The sequence below is a fragment of the Alligator mississippiensis genome, chromosome 5 (genome assembly GCF_030867095.1).
Source record: "Alligator mississippiensis isolate rAllMis1 chromosome 5, rAllMis1, whole genome shotgun sequence".
Lineage (NCBI taxonomy): Eukaryota > Metazoa > Chordata > Crocodylia > Alligatoridae > Alligator > Alligator mississippiensis.
The window spans coordinates 52,828,743-52,850,023 of NC_081828.1; the positions used below are offsets into that span (position 1 = coordinate 52,828,743).

Here is a 21,281-nt window from a genome sequence, read left to right on the forward strand (position 1 = left end):
TTTGCATTTCCTTTTGGGTCTTTTGGATACACTCTTGAGAACCAGAAGGACCAGAAGCCTGTTCTGTTAACAAATAAAAGATGAGATCCTCATTGTCCTCAGAGGAACACCCCATATATCACAGGTCTTGCATCTAAGTAGCCAGAGCTGGTAACATTTCAGTACAGAGAAGAAATGCTGCCACCTTTTTAGAAAATTATTGTCTGTTAATGAAGGTGCCTGCCATGTGCTGGATAGTTTCCAGACAGGCAGGAAAGGAGCTGGAAGCTTCCAGTCCAAGGAGAGTCAGGCAGAAAGAGAAGTTGAATGAGAGGTGGATGTGCTTCAACATAACTGGCCATCCCTGCTCAGGAGGAGACAAACCCAGGAAATTGGGCTTTGTTGCAGGTCAAGAATGAGGTGTATTGAGTATGTCATTTGCACTCTGGGGCAGCATTTACTGGGAGGGCTTCAGGCTGAGAATGAGATGCATTGACAGAGTACTGGGGTCAGCAAGAGAAAGCAATAAACCCTGGTTGGGCTGGAACATCAGGGCATTGCAGGTCATGCAAATTCCAGAGAACCTAAGTAACCATTGTACAGGAGAGCATCACTGCAGCAGGAGGCAATTCCCCCCTAACCTTCCTTTGGATATTGGAGCTTGTGCCTGTCTACCTCACCTCAGTGCCTCCTTTATTTCTGTGATTGCAGGTGAACTAGAAGAGCTGGACCCTCCTCATCCCTGTGGAGTGCAGGGGTGCCCCCCGGGTTACGAATGTAAGGAGTGGATTGGTCCTAACGATGGGATCACTCAGTTTGACAACATCCTCTTTGCTGTGTTGACCGTCTTCCAGTGCATTACCATGGAAGGGTGGACCACAGTGCTGTACAACGTGAGTAAGGCCTGCAGTGGTACATTGGGGATCTCTGGCACTCCATGGGGCAAGGAAACAGAGATGGGGCCCATTTTCTGAACAAAGCATGCAGGTGTGGGGAAGTCACTGCTCCAGGGTCTTCCATTGGAGCTAATGATGGAGATGAAGCTGCTACTTAACAGCTGGATAGAAAGTGCTGAGGGAGGACAGGTATCTACTTTATGTCTACAGCCTGGGCTCTGCCCTGGTATCTAATGCACATCTGAGAACCCTGGAAAGGAGGGAAATCTAATTATTTAGAGGAACATGTGACACCTTGCCCTTATCCCTGAGCTGGATTTGTGTTATGTCATGGACAGGTTAAGTGCCGCAGGCCTGCCAAGGGCTTGGCTTCTGAAAAGGTGGAAAAGATCAGCTCTCTCCACATTGCTCACACACTCCTGTTTGCAACCAGTGCACCATAAGCATGCTCCAGGGCACTCTTTTTCCCAGTGTAAGTGGAAGAGATGTCCAAGTCACTCCTATGCAAAACTTCACCAGACATTAACATGCCACCCTAGGACTGTAGACGTGATCTGCTGAGCTCTGAAATGGCTGCAGCTCAGTAATACATGAAGTCTCCTCAGAGAGGGATGATACATGCATTTCTGCATGTTGCTTTGTTTGAAACTATATGAGAGGATTGTGTGCTGATGGCATAGAGGGTTTTCATGCCACATGGCTGGTTTTGGATTCATGGATGAAGTTTCTTGAGTGTTGTGGTTTTTACTTTTGTTTGCAAAGGAGCTAGGATTGTTGTTCTGTATCCTGGCAGTGTCCTAAATGGCACGGGGACCCATGTGTGTTGTGGGGCTGAGATGGGACAGGGAACAGGATAGAGACCATGAGAAGAGGGCAATTTGTACAGGGGGGGATGTGTGGTCAAATCCATCCCCAGTGTGATGTCTATTGTCTTCAATGGTGCCACACCCTTAATGTCCTGCAGTGTCTGGAACATACAGTGATGTGTAGCTTGGCATCTCTCACAGGGAGATCTGTGAGTGACCAGCTACACTGAACAGAGAGCAGGGTGCAGTTTGCAGTTTGTGGCTTGGATGACGTGCCAAAAAGTTCTTCATGTGAATGTTTACTTACGTGAGCAGAGTCACTAATCTAATCATAGGACAGCAAAAGACAAAGGTCAGCTTGCCTCACCTTTACCATTGTCTTCACCCTGGGCTCTTCTTAGGGGGCATGAATAGCTCAGCAAGCCAAAAGGGATCAGTGAGTGACACTTAAACAACTAGGAAACCAGGGGGACAGTTTAGAAAAATAGGCAGATCCACCAGGGGACTTTGGTCTTCCTCCTGCTAAAGAAGATGGCTTGTGTCTGGCATTCTCTGCCCTGGAGAGGAGTGGCAGAACTGTGTTGTGGAATTAAAGATTAACATTTCTTAGTTTAGAAATGAGAGTAGAAACTTCTCTCCAGTGACTGCTGCCCATGGATACCTAGACATGCTGCCAAGGAGATTGTCTTCCACACAACACTTCTGGTGTAATTCCCCTTACCTCTGAAGCATTTAAACAGCGGTTAACCATTAGGTTGCCATTCAGTTATATCCCATGAAATGTCCAGCAATAGGAGGTGAAGAGCCAGATGGGCTGATTGTCTTAGTCATTCTCATCTCCTGTTCACACGTGCGCATGTACGCTCATCTCCTGTGCTCACATATTCTCTCTCTGTCTCTCACACACGCACACATGTGAGGGAGTGAGCTAATGTATAGATCAGATACACATGCTCCTCCTACACTCTGCTTGATCTGGGTAGGAAATACACCTCTCTGTCTCTGAGCCTATTATTCACCTCAGAATACTGGGGCTGGGAACATTTGGGGCTGCAGCCCACCTCCATCCCCCTGCCTGCCTCACTAGCTTTCACACTCTGTAATCTTGTTTTCTTCTCAGGGCCTCGCTCTTTTTTTAAATGCGTTTACATTTGCAGTGTCTCTCACTGCCTTTGGCAGTTTGATTCTCACATTCATGACTTCCTCTCTATGTAAGGCAAGTGCTTCTTTTGCTTGCCTCTAATGCCCTGTCCTTTCTTGTCTCCTCCTGGTCTGAAAGCTGGCCATCTGTATGACCCCGTGGGACTTCAACCTGCTGTGTTTCCTGCCCACTTAGGATTTTGTCCAGTTCTGTCCTCTCAGAAAGTGGGCCCTAACCCTGTGGCCACTATTTCAAGCAGGTCTCCTAGTGCTTTTAGGAGAGCTGCCTTTGTGAGCTCTTCCTGAGCCCAATGGACAGGTGTTCATTGGGAATGATGGACTAGGGGAGGCCAGCCTTTGGAATTGGACTATGGGCAAATAAACACAACTAGCTAATGAAGCCTTTCCCAATCAGGCAACATGCAAAGAGTCTTATAGGCCCTGGTCTATGGGCTCCAAGTACTGCTGGCCACCCAGTTACAGGGAACTGGGATGTCTCATCCCTAAGACTTGTTGATTTGGCTTTAAAAAGCATGCAAAATTTGCCTTGATTTCTCAGACATCTTCATATTAGATATCAGGCTAGATATTGAATTGCATGAGGCTGCATTCCCCAGTTCCTGTCAAAGCAGAACCCCCACATGAACAGAGAATACTGGACTGCATTGGTAACTGTGAACCCACCAAACCCAGGAAGAGTAGCTATGCACAGACAATATCCTCCATCCATCACCATTACCACTATCCAGAAACAACTTTACAGAATATTTGCAAAGCTCAAAACCAAAGAATCCAGTCTTCAAAATCTAAATAACCCTATGCTCTGTGAAAGCCCCAGGCAGCAAGCTTACTCTGTGGCTCAGGCCCATCCATAATCAGAAAACATTTAATTAAGGTTCAGGCTTGGGTTGAGTTCTGGGGCTAGTGCTTATTCCTGACGGCTCCACAGCACCGGTGGGATTTCAGAGATGCTCCATTCCTGGTTGATCTCTTAATCTTGAACTGTGGAATCAGGGTGTATGTCATGGTGATGTCTTAAATCACCATAGTAATAGATGACAGAGCAGGTGTGTATAAAAATTATGAAAGTTTCTGGTTTTTGTTGGAACTTAGACATGCATTTACATCCCTGTGCAAAGGCTATTACCAGCTCTTGTTTGGCCAATGGGTTTCAGTCACCAGAGAGAAAGGGCAGTTCTGCACTGTCAGAGTCCATGCTGTATGGCAGTGGTGCTCCACCTTTTGACCCTGTGGGCCAAATGAGTGACATGGGGCTGGTCTGTGAGCTAGATCAGACCCTACATCTCAATGTTGGGCTTGTACTCCCAGATCTGGACTACGCTGCCCTCACTTAGCTCCACAAGTCAGAATTGGAGCCCCAGGACCTCACACTCTTCCATGTGGCCCTGTGTGCCAGGATCAGGATTATGGGACCCTGTGCTACCTTCATCTAGCCCAGTATGCTGCAGTTGGAGCCCCAGGACCCTGTACCACCTCCATCCAGTCTTGTGTATGGAGATTGGGGTCCCAGAGTCCCATGCCACATCTGCATACTGGGATCAGGCCCCAGGATCCTGTACTGCCTCAGTTCAGCCTAGTGCCCCAAGATCAGGACCTGTGTCACCCTGCACACTGGATCTAGCACACAGGGCTATGGCCCATGGGTCTTCCCAGGGACAGGGAGACACACAGCCCAGATGACAAGGTGCTGAGGGCCAGACCAGGCCTGTGGGTTAGGGGTTAAGCACCCCTGCTCTATGGGGAGTTCCATTGAGCCCTGCAGCACCGACTCAGGTCCCTTTTTAGCAGGACCACCACAAACTAGCCCCAGTTACAGGTGCCTTTCTACTTCACCTCTGATTGGCCATCATAAGGTCCCCAGGAAGTACTTACCTGTTAAGGTCATGTCAGGCCAGCATTCAGAAACTTCCTTGTATTTAAGGATTTTGTTTTGTTTGCTCTTTCTTCCTTGAATCTCCATCTTACCATGGGGTCATTTTTTCTAAGACCTGTTGCCTGGGTATCTCTTTTTTTTTCCTCTGGACATTCCTTCCCAATCAGAGATGCCCATCCTTCAGGTGATTTCTGACTTCTCTCAGTGACCAAAGGGGCCAATTGGAGACTTCCACCTGTTTCTGATGATGGCTCCTATTCTTCCTCCTCCTTTTAAGTGGCAGCCAGGGGGAGTATCAAGGCTGCTCTTCCTGCTCCTTTCCAGCTACTTTCCCAGACATTCAAGCTCTTAACAGCCCCTAGAGCTCTGCAGAAAGCAGCTGGAAACAAGGAGGAAGTGTCAGCATTGCATGGCCTGCCAACTCTGCACAGATTAGTTTGAGAACAATTGCATTGTACAATTGCTCTTATCTCATGGGGGATACATTACCCTCCCAAGAAAGTGGGAATGCTGCAGTCACTCCTGGCCCCTCCTTTGCCTGCAGGTCCTCTCTGTAGCCAAAATGTTGTAAATGGAAATAAAGACAACAAACACTTATTTTTGTTTTTCCTTTTTAAATAATGAAATGGAAGTAAGGAAAGTGGCAGGATGTCCTCTTTGTGTGTGTGTGTATGTATATGTAATGGAAGGACTGTCCGTGATGGATGAGCATGATGAGATGGACTGAACTGGTGTCCTCAGCCTGGCACCAGATGTATGACCAGCTATGCCCAAAGCCATTCTAGACCATCAGCTGACCTATTCCCTGATTCCATTCTGCACCTGTAAGTTTCACTGGGTTTCACTAGAATTTGATCATAATACATGATAGACGCAGCATTCCTGATCACGGCTGCTCTTCAGGCTAGCTATCTTTGCCACATCAACCGTGAGCTGTTGTCTGACACAGCTGGCACTGAGAAGCCTTTTCCCCTAATGCAAGGAGACATGGGATTTGATCTGTTCTCCAGGGGGGCCTTGCTTCTCCCCGGAGCATACATTCAAACACCAGGCGTTGTTGCCGATGAGGGTGATGATACCTTTAGCAGGTACTCTAGTTCCCAGAGAGGCGGGAAAATGCTTGCTTTGGACAAGCCCACCTTCCTGCCAGTGCTGCGCAGCAACAACCATAAATCTGTGCAGCTCATGTCAAAACATCTGCCGATCGGGAGGAAGAGAGGTGCACACATAAGGTACGCTGAGTTCAGGTTCCTGACAGCATGTGTCTGCCTGCCACAAGCAGAGCCAGCAATTAGCTAACTGACACTTCTCAATGCTCCCCATCAAAGCCTTCCCACCACCTTCTCTTTGCTTGTTCTCTTCCCCTCTCTTCTTTAATAACACATGCACTGAACTTGGAGAATAATGGCATTATACGGGTATGATGCAACTCCCTTGGGGACTGTGTCATGTGACTGGGATGAAAGCACTGGCAGACGCCCACGACTGAAGCAGGTAGCAGGGAGATGATTGCCCTCTTCTGTGATGGGGCGCCCAGCAGTGCCAGTTTGTGGGTGTGGCGGCTCTGCTCCCCCTGTTGGGAAGAAATGCAGTGGCCTAGCTGTTCTCAGCCACATGCGTTGGCTCCAACCAGCCCCTTTCTACACAGAGACAAAGCCTTTGCCTGTCAGCTTCTGCCGCCTGTGCCACTGCAAACGGCTGTAAATACCAGCCCTTGATGCCTGGGAAAGGTTACTGCGGAGAATAATTACCGGTGTTTAGTCTGTGTAGAAACAGAAGAAGCGTGTGCCCCTCTATTTTAGACTAAAGTTATTTATTGCTTCAGACGATCACATTTGACCACATAAATATCAGGCTATGGGATTTCTGTAAGAGCGTGAACAGCTTTAGCAAGCCAAGGGAACAAAGGGTTGGGCACTTGCCATGAGGGAAGAGATTATGGTTGAGGAATGAGACCGGCAGGAGTAGAATTTATTAATTTGTTTTTTGTCAGTTTGAGGGCTTGTATCAGCACCTACACTGCAGGGCTCCTGTTTATACATACACACATACGTGTGCGTGCACAGATGCCACATATATACGGTGGAAAGCTTTGGAGCCTATGGGTTAAGCTAGCCTCCCAGCTGGAAGCTGATCCCAGGCTGTGTGCGCAATGAATTCACTCTGCTTGGAAACAGATGAATGCTTTCCCCCAGAGCCCTATTTGGGGTTCTGCCCAGATACAGGATCGAAAACTGAACAGAAACCACAGCAAACACTGTGTGGTTTGACTGTCTCTGTCTAATAAAGAGAAGCAAGCACACACACCAACAAACAATGTCTAATCCTCAGTCTTGGGGTGTGCGCAAGGCATACGTGATGGTGTGGTGTTTTATCAGCATCAGAATAGCATTTCCACAGCACCTGTGAGTCGTAACCCATGAGCAAGTGAGGCAGCTCTTCCCAGACTTGCTGCTAAGCCCCACCTCTCTGTATTCCCTGTAGGCCATGTCTCTTGCAGGAAACGTTCTAGTGAGTGTTATAGATATTTGTGAAGGATCAGGAGCTGCCTGGATAATTTATGAATGCTGTGCGTTGGTCTGGTTATTGGAGTGTGTTCTGTATGGCTTTGTTGGTTTAGCTTAACCAGTCTGTCTTGAAAACAAGGCAGGAAGGAAAAGAATAGTTCAGGGTAAGCCATTTCTCAGCAAACACTTCAGAGTGAATAATGACAATGCCAGAGCTATTAGCTGGGATTTAGCCTCCTCTCTAGTCACCCTAGAGAAACCCTGATTGGACCAGGACAGAAGAAGGCCTGGGAACAAAAGTAGAAAAGAGCTCTCGGGGGATTAAAGGTGACCCTTCCTGGAGAGGGGAAGCAAGACTGAATGCTGAAAGGCACAGGCATCACTGTAGTTGTGGCAGTGTTTATTTGGAATACATTTGGCATTGCTCTGCCTGAAAAGCCAGTGAGCCTGTGCCCTATTAATGGGACAGTACATTACTTAAGCACAGCAGCATGATACTTTTACTCCCCCATAGAGTCCACTGGGACTATTTGTGGAAAACTGTATGATTCATCAGGATTGAAGAGGTCAGTATTTAGTTCCTTACGGTTTGCTGTGTGGGTCTTGGAGGGAGAAGAGGATCATAATGAATTCAGGAAAGCTCTTAGAGTTGTCGGCATAGTTTCTACCCTATGTGACAATGTCACAGTTTTCAGATCTACTTTTTTTCTGATACACCAGGAATATAAACCCAATCCCAAATGCTTTCCAGAGAGTGGCACAAGATGGGCATCAGTCTGATATATCACACATGCAATTTGTAGCCATGCCGTTTTCACTGATTTTGCCTATGCAACATGCCTTCTCTAGTTGCAAATCATTGTTTGTTTGACGTTAAAGGCCTGAGACGGAAAATGTGGTGTATGCTGTCATTTCCAGGGCTGATGTCTGTGGTTCTACAGTGCTCTAATTCCATTTACAGGTGAACTTTATTATCATGACTCTTTTCCCTGTCTGCTCTGCCTCAGCACATGCACCTTTTCATCAAGGGGGTGGTTGCTGCGATCCATCTACTGGTCTAGACTCTTCTTTTATGGAGTAGACTTTAATTAGAACTTCTCTTTTGTGAATCTTTAAGATGTTGCTACTGGGAAGTACAGGAAAGAGGACAGTAGTCCCCCATTAGCTGGGATTTAGCCTCCCAGCTTGTCTTATTTAGTTTTTCAGAATTGCACATTATTTAGATGTATTGTTCCATGATTAAAGGTTAGGTTCTAAGCCTGAGCAGTTTATCCTGGGTTGCCCTCTCCATCTCCAATGACCATGCTGCATCCCAAAGAGGTGGCAGATGTGGATACAATGCTAATAATGTTTTTAGCACATACATTCTGTACTGCCTCTTTTAAGTGCTATACAACCATAGAGCCATGAAGTCCTGCAGTATCCTGCTGAATTAGATAAGTGTTGTTGTTCTCTCCATTTAACAGATGGGACATGTGAAGTAGGGAGTATAAAAGACCTGCTGGTATTGTCAACACAAGCATTCAAAATTCATGAGTCAGGTCCCAGAAAATTATAAGATTGTGATCTTCAAGCTGGGATGTTTAAAGTAATAATTCTCTTTATTTATTTCCCTTCTGATTTTTGAGCCTTCTGGGGTCATGTTTTTACCCCAATTTATGAATGCTGTGCGCTGGTCTGGTTATTCAAGTGTGTTCTGTCTGGCTGTGTTGGTTTAGCTCAACCAGTTTGTCTTGAAAACAAGGCAGGAAGGAAAAGAAGAGTTCAGGATAAGCCATTTCTCAGCAAACATTTCAGAGTGGATAATGACAAGAGAGTGGTTCTCACCAAAGAGAACTAGAAATTTGTTTGTTTTTAAATGTCTCATTATTGCCTGACTGCAGCACCTGGGACTTCAAGAGGTCTCTCAAATAAGCAGGACTTCCAGGACTTGGTGACACTGGCTTTGTGCAAAGTCAGTGATGGTGCTACAAGAGAGATTAGAACATGGTAGCTCCTGGCTTGAAGGCCTTTGCTTCAACCCATGGACCTCAGTTTCCTATGCTGGTGGATCCGAATACTGACATTATCCATTGCAATCAGTAGATTGCAGCCTGCCAATGGTGTAATCATGTGACTGTGGACTTCTCTATTTCACATTATGATGTGATATCAAGCATTGCCTGAATATTTGTCCTGGACTTTTAAGTCCCTTGGAAGCAATTACATATGTAAATATGGACAAACTCACCTTCCTGTCACAGCTGGAGCAAATGAAGCCACCTAAATTTGGATGAGAGCCCAGTAGAGCAGGGGGAGGGACTGAATGCAGCATTTCCAAATGTTTCTGAAAGCAGCTGAGGCAGCAAAGAAACCAGAGAGCCTGAAATACTTTACACTATTACAAGTGGCAAAGGTCAGATGCACTGCAGACCCATGGTTCATTCCAGAGAAGACATCAAGTGCCCTGCAGATGCAGCAGGAGTTTAGGTTGAAGCCGTGTTGGTCTAGGGACATAGGCAGACAAGGTTCCTTGGGTGAATTTGATATCTTTTATTAGACCAACCCAAATAGTTGGAGAATAGTTATTAAGCAAGCTTTCGGGTTCAAAAACCCTTCGTCAGGCTAAGGAAGTTTCAGCAGTCGGTGTGTGCTCTTCCTGGATGAAAAATGCAGATGTAGCACCTTAATTCAAGAATGCCACCTTCTGTATCTGGGGGAAGGTGTGTTTCCTCTCTGAGGCTAAGTACAGACATGCAAAAAACCTGAGCCTGAATTGATTCAATCTTTGGAGGTTAGTCTAGTCTGTGTAGATTGAACCAGCAAGAAAGTGAACAGACATTCACTTCTGATTCCGGAAATACAGCTATATGTCTGCAGTGGCTCAGGTCAGAAGCCAGGGGGTGCTACAGTGAGCTCTCCCTTCCCTTCTGCAGTGGCTGGAAGGCTGGAGGGAAGCTGACCTTGCGGGGTGGGGGGCCATGGCCAGGGCCCCAGCAGGCCTGAGTGTGATTGGGGATGGGGTTTAAACCCCCACCCTGGCCTGCAAGGACCCCGGCCGGGGTGTGCCTCGGGGGGAGGAGGGAAGCAGTCCTTGCCAGGCTTTTGGGGGATGGGGAAGGTGCCTGGCCAGACCCTGTCCTCCAGCCAGTCACTGTCTTGGCATGGCCCCCTAAGGCGAAAGGGGCAGCGAGGGGATTTATTTCCCCTCTCCCTACCCTTTCCCCCCAGGGGACCCCAGCCAGGGTATGCCTGGCTGGGATTCCCCCCACCCCCAGAGCTCCAGTGGCAAGGGTGGGGCATAGACAGATGCCAGCCTCGCATGGCCCCCTGAAGTGAAGGGAGAAGGGAACAGTTTTATTCCCTCCTCCCTCCCCTCCCCCTCCCAGGGGACCCCAGGTGGGGTCTGACAGGTCAGAATGGAGTAGACTGTGTCAGGCTCCCCCCCACTTGCCACTCCAGTGGCAGGGATGGGGGGTGGCTAGACACTGGCCTGGCATGGCCCCCTTGGGCAAAGAGGGCAGGGATGGGGTTTATTCCTTTTCCCTCCCCTCTCCCCCAGGGAACTGCAGCCAGGGTCTGCCAGCCACTGCCTCCGCTGCTTGCCCCTGGCCAGGCACACCCCAGCTGGGGTTCCTTGGGGGGAGAGGGGAGGGAGGGGGAATAAATGCCCTCCCTGCCGCTTTCGTTTCAGGGGGCCATGCTGGCCAGCATCTGGCCATGTCCCTGCCCCTGCCACTGGAGCAGCTGCGGGCGGAAGGGGGGGACCCTGATAGAGGCAGCAGCCCCTATCATGGTGTCTTGGGGAACACAAGCCTCTTCCCGGTGGGGGACTGAGCTATGGGTGGGAGTGGGATGGGCTGCCCCTGTCAGAGTCTCTTCCTCCCCTACCACTGGCAGAGGAGGAAGCATGGCCAGATGTCAGCTGGCATGGCCTCCTGAGGCAAAGGGGGCAGGGAGGGGGTTTATCCCCCCCCTCGCTCCCTTCTCCCCCAAGGGAACCCCAGCTGGAGTCTGCCTGGCCAGGGGCGAGTGGTGGAGGTGGCAGCTGGGGCTGGCAACCCTGACTGCAGTCCCCAGTGAGAGAGGGGAGGGAGGGGGAAATAAACTCCCACCCTGCCCCTTCACCTCAGGGGGCCATGCTGAGCTGGCATCTGGCCATGTCCCTGCCCCTGCTCTGGCTAGAGAGAAGAGGGGCAGGGCCAGCCCTGCTCTCTGGAGCAGACAGCACAGCCCAGCCCAGGGCTGCAGAGCATGCTGGGATGCTGGGGCACTCTGATTTAACTTGACCAGGAGGGGGTCTGCGATAGAAGTTCCATAAACTGGTTTGACCTCAATCAGTTAGATCTGATACTACATTCAACAAGGTTTATCTTAAACCAGTTTTGGCCATTTTAAACTGGTTCATGTGCACTGAACTTCTGTTCTGTTACAGGTTTAAACCAGTTTCTGATCATTTAAACCAGTTTACGTGTAATGTCTGCCCCTAACTTAAGGGTACTTGTACATATGATGCCATTCATGGATGACTGCTGCCTCCTGAATCTGGGGCGGGGGGCACTTGCAGAAGCCGCTGATGACGGCGGCCCTGTTGGGTTGGGGGGGCACCCGCCCTATTGACAGCTGTCAGGGGGGCACCGTCCCCATCGGGGCGGCACATGCACCCCCGTGCACCCACTACCAGTCACCTATGATGTCATTACCATGTATACATGGCGAAAATGTCACTTTGTGTGACTTAATGGCATCATGCTACACTCGTGCAAGAGTTTTGGGGGTTTTAAATGAGTTTACATCATTGCAAACTAAACTACATCCCATTGTAGTTTAGTTTGCAATATTGCAAATTGCAGCGATGCAGACAACCATGGGAGAGGCATGCAGGCTTCACAGAAAAAATGGGTCAGGCCCCTCGCTGCTTCTGCCTTCAGCAACCTCCTGTGGCTGGCAGGATGCCTGGGCCAACCTTGGAGCAGGCTGGATTGCCCCATGAGCAGTGTGGGAAGGTGGCAGGAGGGCAGCTGTGTTTGGGCATGGCGGGAGAAGGCAGCAGGGACAGTGCAATTAAAAATCCACCGTTTCAATTTAGGGGGCATAGGATAAAACGCTGTGGACTAAACCCCTGTCACGTGTGGAAGCTCCCTAAGAAACTAATTGGTAGGCAAAACCAGTAATGTTAAGTTACTGACCTAAGAAAGTCATGTGAATTTAAATAATGCACAGATGTGCTAATTAGAGAAGAAATGGTTTGTACTGTAACTGATAACCAAGATTTCTGCAAGAAAGATTATTGCAAGAAATGGACCTGACTTTGCAGAGGGCAATGGATTTCTGCAGCACGAGTGAAAACCTCTTCCCAAATGCAAATATTAAAAAGCAGCAAAAAAACAGGCATGTGTGTGGCAAGGGATGAAGAGAAGATACAAGGCCACGTGAGCTTGCAGTAAATGTGGAGGCAGTCACAGCACAACACAGAGGTATCCAGCCAAGTGCAACAGAATGCAACTGTATTTCAAAAGCGTGTCACTTTGAGCATGGAGTACAAAGAAACACAAAAGCAAATTTTTTTTTTAAGAATATACAACTGGAGATAAACGCCTGATCCTGCAGAAGCAGACTTCTTGGCTGGTTTTCTCAAATTTCCAAAGCAAGATGTAACCACAGGTTAGTGTTTGGTATTAGAAAAAGAATTGGACCCTAGAACAATATGTGAATTTCAAAATAGACTCTGGACTGGAGCTGGGGTGAAGTGGCGTCAGTTAGGATATATATGTACAGAAATATTAGTGACAGTGTGTTGCTTGGCATCATGGAGAAAAAATGAGCCACTGTAGCAAAGCAACACTCGCTTGTATAAGGAGAGATGGGTTTAGGAGATTTTGAAATAATAGAACAGGAAGTCCCACCTGTATTTGACTTAAACAGCAGCCTGCAAATGATTCTGAAATTGCAGGTGTACTTGTTAGATGTGAAAAATGATCCTGGGATAGAGCTTCTTAAAGTAGCAGCTCTTTTAAGAGTGCCTATAAAAAAACAAGAGATTGGGTTGCTTCAAGAAGAGTGGATTAAAAGAAATACAATGCTAAGTGGCTCACAAAAGAAGCCTGCCTTATAGGAGGGGGAGAGAGGAGCTATAGATGGATGACAAACAGAAACAGCCCAGACAACCTCTCTGTATGAAATTGTATTGGGAACATCGAGCTGAAATTTCTATCTGTGTTGGCACTCTATATAAAGGACATCATGTCATAACTTATAACACAAGCCCCGCAACACTAAGCATGAGCCACAGCGAATGTTGCCATCAAAGAAAAGGTAACCTAGTGAAATCTGCAGTACATACAGGAAACCAAATGCTCAAGGACTACTGAAACCATGTGAATTCAGCCTTTTGATCTGACAGAGATTAAATCCAGCCATGCATGCTAATTAATATGGCTTTATTAGCAAAGGCCAAGGTTTTGCAAAGTGATTAGTGATTCTGGGTGGCTTTACTTGATGCCTTAAAGGAACATGATTGAGCCCCTGTCCTTTTAAGATCAGGCTCTTTCAGGTGTCTCAAATTGAGCACCAAGGAATGGAGCTATGTATGACCACCAGTCACTTTTGGAAACCTTGATAAGAGGCAACAGCAACATGCAAGTGAGTTTGTGTGAATCTGTGCACTGTGGCTCTCAGGTGACAAAAATCTGATGGCCTTAAAGGGACACATCAATATGGGGCTTAAGGTATGGATTTGTTTAAATTCAGTGCCTTATTTTGTGTGCATGTGTGTGTTAAGAAATTATAGGGTTTTTTTTTTTGGACCAAATTCCCCAGGTTTCCCAGTCATAGTTTGGGAAACTCTCTACTACACAGTGCCAGTCACTGATATGTTAGAGCACTGGGGTCAGTCTGTCTTTGGCACTTCTTTCAGCCTACAGCATTCTAGGATATGAATGCCTCACAGCTGTTGATGGCCTTATTCTCACAGCACCTCTGTGTGGCAGGCGTGCTATCATCCCCATTTGTAAATTAGGGGGAGCTGAGGCAGAGAGAGGCTAAGACTATGTGATTGCCAGCTATGCCACTGTAGTGGTATGCTCCCCCAGTATAGCACACTGTTGCAGCAACATAGCTGGGAAATCTACCCACGCACAGTGCAGTAACAGCCCATGCTTCACTATGCTTTAGTACTTCCTTTTGGAAGTACTAAAGCACTGTGCCGTAGCAACGTTGCCATATGGCAACATGTAAGCATGCCCATTGTCTCAAATTCTGTGCATTCTCCCCATAGTATCAATTCTCTTCTTCAGCTGGGCAGAAAGAGAGAGAAAGCAAGAATGTGTGTTACTTTATTTTTATCCACTGCTAATAGCTGTTTTCTAGATATTGGAAGGTTTCCCCACCAAACAGCTCTGCTGCACTTCCCCTAGGACAGCTCTGCAGCCCTTGGCCTTTCTCTGATCCTGCCAGATTCCCCTGGATCATTGTTACAATACTCAGAGCTGCATGGCTGTTGGCTAATTTGGCTAACTGAATACTAGTGACTCTGAGGAATGTTGAAAGAGGGAGAGGTTTAAACAAAGCCCTGGCAGAAAATGGGCAGTTAAAGGCGATTAAGTGAGATTAATCCTCAGTCTCAATCACCAAGAGGGTGAATTCAGGAGAATTATCTCTCTTTTGTGATGATCTAACTTTGTCTGCCTGCTTGACGTAGGCAAAAGGCTCATTTAGGGGTATAATGCTGGGCTTAGGAAGAAGGGGTTGATTTAGCTAAGAGGCCTTTAAATCTCAAGTTGTCCAACATGGAACGGGATGGAGAACTTGTGAGTATCCTTATTCTGCTGATTTCAGCAGAGCAGAACGTCACCATTTGGTACCTGACTCGGGACGTGTGGACAGAACAGGCCCAGAAAGGGCCCCAAGGAAAGCGATACCAGGGGATGTTACAGGCAATGACTGTAGCAGAGCCCAGGACCAAGCAAATGGACTGCAGGGTGTTAAGAGCTCTGCACAAAAATCATTCAGGGTGTTACAATGCCTCCAGTCAACCCTTTCTAATCTACCATTTCCAAGGTCTGTTAAAATTCACGACACCATGCTGTCATGTCGCTCCCCCTGCCCATATCCACCCCTCTGATATTTTGGATAGTTGGCAGCTGGTTCTGGCCATGATGGCTTAGCCTATTTCTTGTTTATGCCATGGAGCCCTTCAGGCAGTCCTGGGATGGATGTAGTCCCAAGCATTTCCATGCTTCCCTTAGCACTCTTCTGTGCCTCAGCTACCTCAGGAACTTTCCACCCCTTTCCACAGATGTTTAGTAGGATGATCCTGCAGCAGGAAGTAGGCACATTCCTGGGATTGTGCAAATAAGCAGTAAAGGAAGAAGGGGGTGGTTACAGTTGTTGGGCATCAGAGTGTTTGGAGGTGTTGTGACATTTGTGTCACAGTGGCGCAGCCATGTGATGCCTGTGTTGTGACATTGCTACCCTTGATGCCACTGTATGTCTCCCTGAGGCCAAAGCATTAGAGCACTACTCTTCAGATGCGGGGAGAGGAGGGCAGAACGATGTTCTTTCCAATTCAGCCTGCTTGTTCTTGAGAACTAGGTGGCTCCTTGTTTTCAGAACCTTGCTTAAGGTCCCTGTCTTCAACAGAGACATTAGGCCAAACACCTGGCTGGGGTGCGCCAATGGAGGTCAGTAAGATTATGCCAGCAGAATTTGGTGCTGCACTGTGTCTCCATGTTAGGACCCCAGGAAACCTGTTATTTGAAGCTGGGGAGTGCTGAGGACCCCTCTTCCTGCCCCACCACCAGCATGCCTGCCCCAGGTTTGATACCTTGCCCTTTCTTTTTTTTGAGATTTCCCAGCTCTCCCTGCACACAGAAACTCATCCTCAGGGAGGTGAGGATGGAGAGGAAAGGTGTGGTCTTACTCAGTAGGAGTAGCACCCTTTCTCCTTTTCCTCAAGCTGAACGCCTTTCCTAAGCATCCTGCTTGCGCTGTCATTACCAGCCAGGGTAAGCCAGGGGATCGCTAGATGGCTAGGCATTCAGCAAGGAGAGTCATGGATCACCTGTAAGTCTATCACACTTCTGCTCCTATAAAAGGCACACATGAAGCAAAGACCTCGCTTTGTAAAGTCTTCTCCCAGATGCTTACCCAGCAGAGAGCTGTATGGAGGATTTGACTCCAGAGAGCCTAATTACAGAAAAGCCTCTGCTTATGCCAGTGAACTGTCTCCTTTGGGGTTGGCTGGGGGCAGCAGTGAAGAGGTTAAAGGGTTATGATCAGACCTGGCACTAGACTGGTGACGGCCCTGGACAGAAGCTAAGCCATGGGCCCTTCTCACTTCCCACACACACCTAGGATAATTTGCACTTACTTAGCCCAATGGCCACTTCTCCATGACCTGAAGCTCTGGGTAACTGGCCTAAACTGGCTTTGCCCTAAACCCAGCTCTGGTTCTCTCTGTGACAGTGAAATGAGGAGGAAGCAGTCGGTAATTGGTAGTGATTTCTCCAAATGGTGTGCAGTCTGGTTAATATTCCCTTTCCTAATACAGAAAATAAAGGGGTGTTTTTGAAGAGAGGCAGTGAGAGAGTGAGCAAGAGGCAGAAGGGAAAAGGGGAGGGATGGCTGGCAACTGCAAAGGAGAGTTGTGTGTAAGGATTGAGGAGCAGGGTGGAAACAGAGAGGGAATGACCCGGAGGGAGGTGGTGGGGGGAGAATGCTTGGTTTTCTGTGTAATGTGCCCAGGAGATGTGCGAGTGGAAGGATGTTGATAACTCCCTGATGTTAAAGCTCCAAACATCTAACAACTGATCTTTCTACTGGAAACATAGATACCAGCATTGCTGAGTAAAGAGTTTAATGAATGATGATGAGTGCCCTGGGACAGTATTAGATCCTCAAGCTAGATCATTTACAAAAGGGGAAGAGCCCCCTGCTTGTGCTTAAAAAAATAAAATAAAAATAAACTGGGGGGAGGAACCAAAAGAAAAATCCTGTCAGGGAGGTATGAAAATGTAATCAACACCCAGCACTCTTCACAGTTCTGTAGCAAGCACAAATCTTATTACCTATGCAGCTATTTCTGTCAGATCCCAGCCTTTTCAGCAGCACGGCTGCCCAGAATGTGTGAGGATCCAATTGCTGACTCTGTACCAGCCACAAAAGCAGCAGCAGCAGCTGTGGAAAAAGAGAAGGAAATAGTGTGTGTGTGTGCGTGTGCATGTGTGTGTGCATGAACAGGAGAGGCATGTATACATACACGGAGACTACATGCTAGTATGGTGTAAAGGGTTTACTGCAAGAACATGGGCTGATTGTATGATTTGCCAGTAGCAAAGAAAAAGGGGTTGTGCACATTACACAAGTGCCAATAAAACCTTTATATCAGATGCCATCATCACATGCTCTGTATATTCTCCACACCTTATTGGAATAGTGACAGTAGTATTAAGACAAGTGGCTACTGGCTTGAAACAGAGGAGTATGCAGAATCTTTGTAGCCTTGCAACGCTTGTTAGCTCCAGAGCCAGGGACGTACCAGCTCTGGTGGTGGAATTCCAGGTGGATACATTACAGTTATAAATTTTGCATGTGTGTCTTGACAGAAGCTGAGTGGATTTTGTTCTGATTTGGCTTGTTTTTCAGATGTCATTGAGAGTGGAAAAGTAAACCAAGTGAAGGAGAAATTGGCCAAACAGTAGTAAAGTTGTAAATATCTTGTTTCTTTTTTTGACTTGTGTTTCCTTAGGTCAGGTGTCTCTCTGGTTTCTTTGCCTGATCTACAGTTTCGGAGGGTGGTAGGTGCTTGAGGCTTCTTATGGTGAGGTGGCTTTGAGTATGTGAGATGCTTACACTTGGTCTAAATGTGGAAGGACTTTTGTAAGCTCTGTCTTGAAGAAGTAAAATCTTTGTAACCTTCAAAACGACAGAGCCAGTTTTCTGCACTCATCCCAGTCTAATGATTGAATTGAACTCATGCTTTCATTTTAAGCATGTTGAGTGTAAACCAACCCCTCAATATTTTTCAGCTTTGCAGAAACTTGGGCCTAGGTTGGGAAGTGAACCTTCATCTCTATAATTTCATAGATTTCATAGATTTCATAGACATTAGGGCTGGAAGGGACCTCGGAAGATCATCGAGTCCAGCCCCCCGCCCAAAGGGCAGGACGTCAGCTGGGGTCATAGGATCCCAGCAAGATAAGCATCCAGTTTCATCTTGAAGGTGTTCAATGAAGGCGCTTGGCTGTTCCAGACCTTGGGGGCTTGGACAGTAAAGAAATTCTTCCTTATGTCCAGCCTGAAACGATCTTGTAGTAGTTTGTGACCATTCGTCCTCGTCATCCCTTGGGGCGCTCTGGTGAACAAACGTTCCCCCAGATACTGGTGGTCACCCCTGATAAACTTGTAGGTGGCCATCAGATCACCCCTGAGCCTGCGCTTTTCCAGGCTAAAGAGCCCCAGGGCTCTCAGCCTGTCATCGTAGGGTCTGCTTCCCTGACCCCTGATCATGCGCATGGCTCTTCTCTGGACTCTCTCAAGCTTCTCCACATCCTTTTTGAATTGTGGAGCCCAAAACTGGACGCAGTACTCCAGCTGCGGCCTCACTAAGGCCGAGTACAGGGGGAGAATGATGTCCCGGGATTTGCTTGAGAAGCATCTATGGATGCAAGCCAGTGTTTTGGTCGCTTTACTAGCGGCAGCATCACATTGCAGGCTCATGTTCATCTTGTGGTCAATGATGACCCCCAAGTCTCTTTCTTCCATAGTGCGAACCGACATAGCACTGCCGAGCCTATAAGGATGCTGCGGGTTTTTCTTCCCAAGGTGGAGAACCTTGCATTTATCGGCGTTGAACACCATCAGATTCTCATCCGCCCACTTGCTGAGCCTGTCCAGGTCAGCCTGGATCACCCGCCTGTCTTCTGGCGTGGATGCTTTGCCCCAAAGTTTGGTGTCATCGGCGAACTTGGCCAGTCCGCTTCTGACTCCAGTGTCCACATCGTTAATGAAGATGTTGAACAGTATGGGTCCAAGGACAGAGCCCTGGGGGACCCCACTGGTCACAGGACACCACGATGAGTGACTTCCATCAATTACTACCCTCTGGGTCCGACCCCGGAGCCAATTTTCCAGCCAGTGGATCGTGGGGGACCCAAGGTGACAATTGGCCAGTTTCTCCAAGAGACGATCATGAGACACCAGATCGAAGGCTTTTTTGAAGTCAAGATATATGACATCAATCTCATCTCCCTTTTCCAGGTGATAGGTCACCTGGTCGTAGAAGGAAATGAGATTGGTCAAGCAAGACCTACCCGCAACAAACCCGTGCTGGCTATCCCTTAAGATGTTGGCGTCGGCCAGTCCATTAAGGATGGCCTCCTTAATAAACTTTTCTAAGATCTTCCCCGGGATAGAAGTCAGGCTGATGGGCCTATAGTTAGCCGGATCCACTTTCCTCCCTTTCTTGAAGATAGGCACCACATTGGCCTTCTTCCAGTCTTCGGGCACGACACCAGAGCGCCAAGAGTTTTCAAAGATCCACTCTAGAGGCTGGGCTATGATGCTTGCCAGCTCCTTGAGTACCCTGGGGTGAAGATTGTCAGGGCCGGCTGACTTGAAGGTATCCAGCTTCTCAAGATGTTCCTTCACAAAGTCAGCATTAATGGAGGGCAGGGGATCACCCTCACCCGGACTTCCCGGGTGTTGAGCCAGGATCCTGGATCCAGACATTGCCAAACTTTAGCATTCAGAGCATTCTCTAATGACTCACATGTATCTGTACCTTGTTTATATTGGTGTGAGCGTCTACTTGCTAGGCTTTCACAAGACACAGCAGATCAGTGCAAACAGAGGGTGTCCCACAAATGCAGTGCTGTGCTACACAACAGAGCTGCCAAGGCAAAATACATGTATATCTTTTGCTGTTTGGTCTTTTCCTTGGAACATTATTGATCCTCTTTGTGAATCCATGTTTAAACTGGTAGAGGAACCTTTAACATTTTTCTTCTTAAATGGCAGGTCATTTTCTAAATAGATGTGCATCATCAGTGCATTACATTCATCCCCACTACCATTCCACTAACTCAATGTAGTGACATCAGGAATGAATATGGCTTGCTGTTGCTTAGACTGCCTTCCTTATACAGACAAGCTGCTGTTCCACAGGGTAGCAAGGAGGGGAGAAAGTAAGAATTTTCCTCTTGGTTCATTTCTTACCCTTATATTTAACACTCAGCAAAGCCAGAGAGCCCTTAGTGTGTGCCAAATGTTCCTGCATTTTGCTGAAATGACACAGCAAGAAACAAACAGTGTCTGCTGTATCCACACATTTAACAATATGCTCTGTCAAAAACTCCCTGCCAACACCCTCCCCCTTTATAATACTCTCCAAGGCAAAGGTTTTCTCTTAGACCTTCTGCTTTAAAAGCCTGAATAAACATTGGTATTTTAAGAGGAAAAGTGCTCTGACAGCGCACAAGAAACTTTGAATTGTCATAGCAGCTCCTTTGAGAGCATAATGGGGGGAGAAGGATGGCTCAGACCAGTCTGGCATCTGCTGCTCATCCTCTTTAAACGCAGAGCTCATAGCTTTGTTAGCAAGTTTAGTGTTTTTGGAATGTGTGACTGAAACTTTGCAAAACTGTTTTTAAACCTCCCTTCTTATTACCATATCTTCTCACATAAAGCACACATCTGTTTCCAAAAGTCAGCTTTTAGAAATTTGGAATGTGCATTGTATATGAGGAAATACAGTAAAAGTAGTTTCTGCCACTTACCTAGCAAAGAGTGAAAGCAGAGTCTGCCCGCAATCCATACTGGGCAGAACAGATAGTACTACAAGAAATGATCTTTTTTCTTCATTCTGCCTTCTGAAAATAAGGCACATATCTTATTCCAGGGTGCACTGTATGCATGAAAATATGGTAATTCTATGTGTTATAGGCAGGTGTGGATCCAGGATTTCCCAGATTGGGGTACAGAAGCAGCAAGCCATGCTGCAGACTTTGTATGTACAACCTACTCCCTGCCTGCTGCAGCTGCTTTGTCCACTGTTGGGGACTGGGCTTAGCTGGGCTGGGGA

The 21,281-nt window shown here is 47.5% G+C and overlaps 1 protein-coding gene across 1 annotated transcript in view; it reads left to right on the top strand.

Moving 5' to 3' along the window:
* Positions 1-21,281, top strand: part of CACNA1E (calcium voltage-gated channel subunit alpha1 E) — a 234,373-nt gene that overhangs the window by 65,575 nt on the left and 147,517 nt on the right. Inside the window, exon 6 of the mRNA XM_059728377.1 lies at positions 691-872. Coding sequence (XP_059584360.1) covers positions 691-872 — 182 coding nt within the window. The remainder of the gene's footprint in view (positions 1-690; positions 873-21,281) is intronic.